Source organism: Hordeum vulgare, chromosome 7H (assembly GCF_904849725.1).
Source record: "Hordeum vulgare subsp. vulgare chromosome 7H, MorexV3_pseudomolecules_assembly, whole genome shotgun sequence".
In the NCBI taxonomy this organism is placed as follows: domain Eukaryota; kingdom Viridiplantae; phylum Streptophyta; class Magnoliopsida; order Poales; family Poaceae; genus Hordeum; species Hordeum vulgare.
The window spans coordinates 569,789,169-569,797,817 of NC_058524.1; the positions used below are offsets into that span (position 1 = coordinate 569,789,169).

General features: G+C 48.9%; 1 protein-coding gene across 1 annotated transcript; it reads left to right on the forward strand.

Annotated features, from left to right (window-relative positions):
• Positions 1-3,581: 3,581 nt before the first annotated feature.
• LOC123412512 (probable LRR receptor-like serine/threonine-protein kinase At2g23950) lies at positions 3,582-8,121 on the forward strand. The gene is made up of 11 exons (XM_045105467.1): positions 3,582-3,828; positions 3,928-4,060; positions 4,154-4,225; positions 4,329-4,472; positions 4,570-4,641; positions 4,741-4,800; positions 4,924-5,033; positions 5,288-5,416; positions 5,518-5,868; positions 6,940-7,331; positions 7,444-8,121. The coding sequence occupies exons 1-11, from the start codon at positions 3,720-3,722 to the stop codon at positions 7,804-7,806; spliced, it is 1,935 nt and encodes a 644-aa protein (XP_044961402.1). The 5' UTR covers positions 3,582-3,719; the 3' UTR covers positions 7,807-8,121.
• The last annotated feature ends 528 nt before the right edge of the window (positions 8,122-8,649 follow it).

The following is an 8,649-nucleotide window of genomic DNA, read 5'->3' on the forward strand; positions in this document are numbered from 1 at the left end:
CTCTCTCTCTTCTCTGCTTGGGCCGAAATAGGACCTCTTGGGCTGGCCTCCCAGCCCACCACGGGCTTGTGTGCCATCCTTGGCCCTGTTTGGTCCCCTCCCGGTGGAACTCCGAAACCCATTCGTAACTCTGGGTACTTTACCAGTAATGCCCAAAATCCTTCCGGAAGCCAAATGGATACTTCCTATATATAAATATTCATCTCCGGACCCTTCCGGAACTCCTCGTGACGTCCGGGACCTCATCCGGGACTCCAAACAACATTCGTTAGCAATCGTCGATAATTCAACTATACCAAAACGTCACCGAACCTTAAGTGTGCAGACCCTACAGGTTCGAGCATTATGTAGACATGACCGAGACACTCTCCGGTCAATACCCAATAGCGGGACCTGGATGTCCATATTGGATCCAACATATTCTACGAAGATCTTTAATCGGTTGAACCTCTATGTCAAGTATTTAGTTAATCCCGTATAACATTCCCTTTGTCCTTTGGTATGTTACTTGCCCGAGATACGATCGTCGGTATCTCTATACCTATTTGAATCTCGTTACCGGCAAGTCTCTTTACTCGTTCCGTAATACAAAATCCCGTGGCTAACTCTTTAGTCACAATGCTTGCAAGGCTTATTGTGATATTGTATTACCGAGTGGGCGCCAAGATACCTCTCCATCATACGGAGTGACAAATCCCAGCCTTGATCCATGCTAACTCAACGGACACCTTCGAAGATACCTGTAGAGCACCTTTATAGTCACCCAGTTACGTTGCGACGTTTGATACACACAAGGTATTCTTTTGGTGTCAGTGAGTTACATGATCTCATGGTCATAGGAACATATACTTGACATGTAGAAAAACAGTACCAATAAAACAACACAATCACATGCCACGTTCATAGTTTGGGTCTTGTCCATCACATCATTCTAATGATGTGATCCCATTATAAGTGACAACACTTGTCTATGGCTAGGAATCCTTAACCATCTTTAATCAACGAGCTAGTCAACTAGAGGCTTACAAGGGACAGAGTGATGACTATGTATTCACACATGTATCTGAGTTTCCATTCAATAGAATTCTAGCATGGATAATAAACGATTATCTTGAACAAAGAAATATAATAATAGCTAATTTATTATTGCCTCTAGGGCATATTTCCAACAGTACTTGGGCCGGTACACCCGCCGAGAATGCATCCTCTAGTGACCACTAAGTCCGGGTTTGTACAACATCTCATGACCCGAGTAGTACGGGTTAAATAATGATAAGCTGAAACTACGAGACCGCCGTTAGAGCACCGCTGCCATACCCGTGGGTATCACCCCACATACGATAGTTGCGTTGGTGCAAGGTCTGGTAGTACCACTCACGAAGGTAGCGGTACAAACACCACTACCCTCGGTACAACCGACGAGGCAGTGACTGCGTTAACCAATCCACAAGGGAGTGATACAACCACATTCACCTACTATACAACCGATGTGGGGCATTTTTTCTGCATAGGTTAGATACGAAGCTCTCTTCTTGAAATGAAAAATGAGTTTGTGTACATGTTTGATTCTACCGTACCTTCACATGCGGACCCCCTCATAATAGTACAGATTTCCTACGAACAAAACAATAAATGCATCAAAAATGTTGTCTTTGCTTTTTTTTATTCAAAGGCGTGTCCAACCATCTTGTGTTATACACCTTATTAGCTTAGGAACACACATCTGTCTGTAAATTGCATTGTCATCAACACCAGAACACTTAAGGAGGGAAGTGACAAACCTCTTTAACATATTGCAAAGCTCCGATAAACATACAGAAGGTGTGAATAAGATTTCAATTGAATTTTAATTCAAAAGAAAAGAGGAAGGGTGCAATATAGGAGTGGTCTAAAATTCCAAAAAAAATAAGACTTCCCTACAAACTGAATGTCTTTGAGCATGGCAAATCAAACACTTTTCAAGGCAAATTTAGTTGTCGTGACGATGGCAATTACCTTTAGCAAGCATGACAAACATTTGCCATATTTGCCATGGTTAAAAATCCGACGTTTGAGTTCACTTCATTTTATTCTATGATTATTAACATTAAATTTGCCATGGTTAGAAATCTTATGTCTGCTTATTAACATTACCGAAATCTTATGGTTCCATTCTGTTGAGTAAAGATCACCATGTGCAAAATATGGGAGTAAGTCATGATATTGATGGGCAAAAAGGTCTAGGAAGTGGTATAAAATGGATACTATAAATAATGGAAATATTAATTAGAGTTTGCTAAATTAAAATATTATTGCAACTATCATGACCATGTTTAATTAATACTCCCTCCGCTCCAAAATAACTGTCTCAACTTTGTACTAGCTCTAGTACAAAGTTATACTAAGATGAAGACACTTATTTTGGGACGAAGGAAGTAGAATGCTATGGTGCCATGATGACGTGGAAGAAGAAAATAATGTGAAAATGTTTTTTTGGAGGACGGGAGATGGGGTGTTGTTACACCATTTGGTTGTGGCATGGAGTACTAGGAGATGTGACTATTGAATGTTCCATCATTAAGAGGTTGATTGGAAGACCGGTACATATTCTTTGTGAAAGCTCCTGTCTTGACTTTTTTTCCCGGGGCTCTGAAGCGAGAAAGTTGGGGCGTTACCTTGTTGAAGGCGTTGTCTACATGGTCTTATGTTGGTATTTATGGTCTGGTTTCGGTAATTAAATATGCTTATGACTTTATGAGATCATATGATAAACACGAGTTAGTCTAACTTGTGTGAATGTACATGACATGCATGGACAAAATTACAAGCACCATTACAGCATCTACCCTCTCTTCACCATGAAATGGTGGACGAGAACGTTTGATTCCTGGATGTATATACATGGTATATGTAAAAAAATAGCAATTCAATAAAAAGTTAAAAAATTCTGAAAATATTTTTAGTTTTTTTATTATCTTTCATTGTACTTGTAAGAAAAATTCCATAAAAAGAAAATTACACGTTGAGGTCTTTTCAAAAAAGACAATTTTTTGGTTGAAATAGTGTGAATCGTGACCTATAATAGCAAATAAATTTTACCTTTTTTCCCAAAAGTCAATGTTGGTTTTTTCCATGAAATTTTTGATACGAGTGCAAAACAAAGTTAACTTTAGTCAAAGACATTTTAAAACTATTTTGACTTTTTATTTAACTAATAATTTTTTTATATGAGGTGCATATACAACTCGAAACCAAAATGTATTTTCCATGACATGGTCTTGTTTTATCCACATATCCACTCCACTCATCCTCCTGAGCAGGCACTCATGAGTCATGACTAGCTCAGTACCTCATCTCACACACCACCACTATGCCCAACAAGGAAAAAGAACAAGACAAGGTTCGTTTTCAGCCCCCAAACACCCGAGGTACCAGAACGGAAATGCACAAGCTCCAAAGCAGAGCAATCAGCCGGCATCCCTGGCGCCCACCCGTCAGTTTCCACGCCATGATCGTTTTCCTCCCATCGATTTTCGAAAGATGCCATGGCATGCATGCAGCCTTTTCTTTCTTCTTTCCCCACGACACGAGACGAGAAAAAGCAGCGACGCAAAGCAAAGCAAAGCGAAGCCACCCCCATCATCTCTGCTCTCTGCTCTCTCCGCTCCCACGCTTTTCTCACTCTCCCCCTCGCCTCGCCTCGGGCGCCTCTCGCCACCATCATTCCCCCCACCGCTCCAATGGCCTCCTCTGTCTCTGACCCCCCGCTCCTCCCCGTCGCCGTCGTCCTCCTCCTCCTCTGCGCCGCCCCCTTCCTCGCATTCTCGTCGGAGCCCCTCAATGCCGAAGGTACGTGCGCTCTTCACCCTGCACTTCTTGCTGCCGCTTATCGCCGTCGTGGTTGGTCTCTTAATTTAATCACCCGTTGCGTTGCGGGTTGACGTGCAGTGATGGCGCTGGTGGCCATCAAGCAGGGGCTGGTGGACTCGCACGGCGTGCTGAGCAACTGGGACGAGGACTCCGTCGACCCCTGCAGCTGGGCCATGATCACCTGCTCCCCACACAACCTCGTCATTGGCCTGTAAGAAGCTCAGTACCAGCTCTCCCTGTCCGGCGTATCCTCTTCCTTCCTAGTTACAGCTCCATTAACCGATCTCGGCCGGCCGCGTTTCAGGGGAGCGCCGAGCCAGGGCTTGTCGGGGACGCTGTCCGGACGGATCGCCAACCTCACTAATCTCGAGCAAGTGTGAGTAACCGTCCAGACAAAACCTCCATCCATTGCTTCTTGCTTGCTTGTGCTCGCTTTAGAGTTCAGAGACGCTGACGGACGGATTGCGAGCAATTTTCAGGCTGCTGCAGAACAACAACATCACGGGGCGGCTGCCGCCGGAGCTGGGCGCGCTGCCGAGGCTCCAGACGCTGGACCTCTCCAACAACCGCTTCTCCGGCCGCGTGCCCGACACGCTGGGGCACCTGTCCAAGCTCCGGTACCTGTGAGTGAGCCACCCAAAAAAAAGCATTACCATACTCCTCGCCACTGTTACCCCTACTTCATGGATTGTTGAACAGTTAAGCTGTTTTTGGGCGCAGGAGGCTGAACAACAACAGCTTGTCGGGGCCGTTCCCCGCGTCGCTGGCCAGCATCCCACAGCTCTCATTCCTGTAAGCTCTACTAGCACCATTTTGCGTTTCTTCTCCATTGATCTTTTTCATTGGTTGAATTTAATCCATGACCCGATGCCCGTTCGTTGCTGCCTGCAGGGACTTGTCCTACAACAACCTCTCCGGCCCCGTCCCGTTCTTCCCCACCAGAACCTTCAAGTATGCTTGCACTACTCACTCTTGTTATTCAATTCGAATTGCCAGTCACGCAGACCAATCACCACTGTAGTACGGAGTATTATCGTGTTAACTAACCAGATTTGTGTCTTGGTGTACGTGCAGCATCGTGGGCAATCCGATGATCTGCGGGAGCCGCGGGGACTGCGCCGCCGCGCTGCTGGCGCCGGCCACCGGGCCATTCCCGCTGGAATCCACGCCCACTCCCAGCAGCAGTGAGCACCCTATCCATTGCTATCGCTAGTACTCCTGTCTGTGTCTAGTCGTGGTTGCTTTCTGCTTTGCTTTCTCGGAGTGCGTGGTGGGAGAGCGAGAGCGAGAGCTCTCTCTTCCGTTCCTTTCCGCCCCACTTTCCTTCCTTTGCCCTGTAGCGCGCGACTGGGAGCAGACCGACGTCGTCTCCTCCGGTCCTGTGGGGACAACAGCTGGGGATCATCAACGTTTGTAATTTTGGATTCCTGTGCTGCAGGGACCAGGTCAAAGGCTGGCGCAGTGGGAGCAGGGGCAGGCCTGGGCGCCTCCGCCCTTGTGCTTTTCGCCGTGTCATGTCTTCTTTGGAGGCGCCGGCGCCGGCAACGCTGCCCATCCCTCCTCCTCGGTAAACCGCCGTCGTCGACGACGATCCTCCTCCTCCACCTCTGTCACGCCTACGTACGTTGATTGTAATAGTACCATCATGTGGATTGGATGTGGATGCAGAGCAAGGCGGCGGCGAGGTGGCGGCGCGGCTGGGGAACGTGCGGCAGTTCGGGCTGCGGGAGCTGCACGCGGCGACGGACGGGTTCAGCGGGAGGAACATCCTGGGGAGGGGCGGGTTCGGGGACGTGTACCGGGGACGGCTGGCGGACGGCACGGCGGTGGCCGTGAAGCGGCTCAAGGACCCCAGCGGCGCGTCCGGGGAGGCGCAGTTCCGCACGGAGGTGGAGATGATCAGCCTCGCCGTCCACCGCCACCTGCTCCGCCTCCTCGGCTTCTGCGCCGCCGCCTCCGGCGACCGCCTCCTCGTCTACCCCTTCATGCCCAACGGCAGCGTCGCCGCCCGCCTAAGAGGTACGTATACGTGCGTGCGTGACATGGTTACGTCCTTACGTTACGTTGCGTTGGTGCCATGCGGGCAGGGGACCATGCAGTGCAGGAGCCGTGCATGCATGCATGCATGGGATGGGAGGCCGTAGTCCGCCCAGCCCAGTCCAGTCAGTGCCTCAGGCGTGGTCGCGCCCACCGCGCCCTGTACTGTACTTGTCGCTGCCGGCCGTGGCCCGCCGACGCAGAGCACCGCTCAGGCGAGACAGGCCACCGCGCTCACGTTTTGTCCGCATCCTTCACCGCTGCCACGACGACCGCCGGAGCGGTGCTCCAGTCACACTACAGTTACTCCACTGCCCATTATAATAGCCACTTACGGCTGGGCACGGGCGCCAGGGTGCGGCTAGGAATGCTGCCCGGTCGGTTCACAGGCGATCGATACGCAGTCGTATCCCACATCATGAACATGAATACGTGGTCCCACACGGAGGCGTAGACATACTGTACTAGTAGGGTGCAGGGCGTGCAGCCGAGGATTACGTTTTGTTTCATGCTTCCTTCCGGCATTGCTGCAGCTGCGACAGCGAGTGCAGGGCACACAGGTGGTACGAGCTCGTGTCTGGTCGCTGTTGCAACTTGCATTATTTACCACAGTACCAGTAGCCACCACTGTAGCTGGTACCCCTTGGCTTGGACCCACCCAGCATTCCGATACGATACATGGGCTTGTACCTATACGTACGTACGCAGGTGCTGGTCCAAAGACACAGGACCCTTGTAGTCTTGTGTGTTGTGTACCAATCGTATTCGTATGTATGTGCGCCGTACGTAGTTTCCTCTTCTATGTACTCCCTTCGTTCCTAAATATAAGTCTTTTAAGAGATTTCACTAGATGACTACATACAAAGCAAAATAAATGAATCTACACTTTAAAATATGTCTATATACATTTGTATGTAGTCCTTTAGTAGAATCCCTAGAATGACTTATATTTAGGAATGGAGGGAGTATGTTTTGGCCTTGGCATCTCGACCGATCGTACTTCAACTGCACGTACATTTACATGCATGCATGTTTGGTGTTTGTTGCAAGCAGGGAAGCCGGCGCTGGAGTGGCAGACGCGGAAGCGGATCGCGGTGGGGGCGGCGCGGGGGCTGCTGTACCTGCACGAGCAGTGCGACCCCAAGATCATCCACCGGGACGTCAAGGCCGCCAACGTGCTGCTGGACGAGCACCACGAGGCCGTCGTCGGCGACTTCGGCCTCGCCAAGCTGCTCGACCACGGCGACTCGCACGTCACCACGGCCGTGCGCGGCACCGTCGGCCACATCGCCCCCGAGTACCTCTCCACGGGCCAGTCCTCCGACAAGACGGACGTCTTCGGCTTCGGCGTCCTGCTCCTCGAGCTCGTCACCGGCCAGCGCGCGCTCGAGGTCGGCAAGGGCTCCGGCCTCAACCTCACCCACAAAGGCGTCATGCTTGACTGGGTACGTACTCTCTCTACTATGATGCATTTCATTTTTCATATATGTATCATTCATCTCTTGAAGCATTTCCTACTATCTGATGTACATATTTGCTCTGTTCAAACTTCAAAAGGTGAGGAAGGTGCACCAGGAGAAGATGCTGGACTTGCTGGTCGACCAGGAGCTGGGTCCTCACTACGACAGGATCGAGGTGGCCGAGATGGTGCAGGTCGCCCTGCTCTGCACCCAGTTCCAGCCGTCTCACCGCCCAAGGATGGCGGAGGTGCTGCGGATGCTCGAAGGCGACGGCCTCGCCGACAAATGGGAGGCCAACAACCGGCCGCCACACGACGGCCTTGGCCACGACGACCACCGCAACGACCCCAGCGGGTGGGGCTCCTTCAACGACTGCCATGACAATGGCAGCAGCCTCGGCAGCGACGAGGCGCGGTCCTTGGACATGGCGGAGGAGATGGAGCTGTCAGGGCCGAGGTAGCATTGCATTTGCATGGTCAGAAAGGATAGTAGATCAGCCAGATTCAGAGCACTTCTCAAGAGAAAAGAAAGCGATACAGGGGTAGGGGAAGGGATGGGGATTGGATTTGTTGCTAGCTAGTAGTAGTTTCATAGTGAGTACTATAAGATGTTCAGTTCTAGACAACGAAGATGTGTAGCTTCTGAACAAGCGTTCGTTTTCTCTAGAAAAATGTAAAGAAAATTCAAGATGTGGGGATTGGATTATCTTTTACGGAAATCTGTTTCCGCACACAAGCATCGAGATCTGATAACAAGATGATCTTGTTGAGCATAAGTGACATCTCCATAGCACGTCATAGCTGTGTTTTATCATGCTCTTTTACTTCATTTGAACCCTTATGCATGTTTCAGTTTAAACAATTTGGCTTATAAAACTCTAAAACTATGATATTATTAATTGTTTAAACCTCAATTATTATATTTGGATTTAATACATGTGCAAATCTGTGATGAAATGTAATACCTTCGTAAAGTAATATACGACATTTTAGATCACTACTTTAATGATCTGAAACCGAAAATTGCTTTTGAAGGCCGAGCTTTATGAAGGTCTTCAAATGCAAAAGTCAAATTCCATGAAATTCATTTTTTACACTATAAAAAATTCTGAAAGAGCACATAGATAGATGCAGGTATAATGCACAAGCGTATAAATTTTCAGGACTAAATATGTTAAAATAAAGGCTGTGCAAAAAAATATATGAAACATTTAAACACATGATACTATTCATCCTTTCAGACCATGAATTTGTTTTTTCGTGCAGGTCGCGTCTCAAACTATTTCAACATGAAATTTTACACA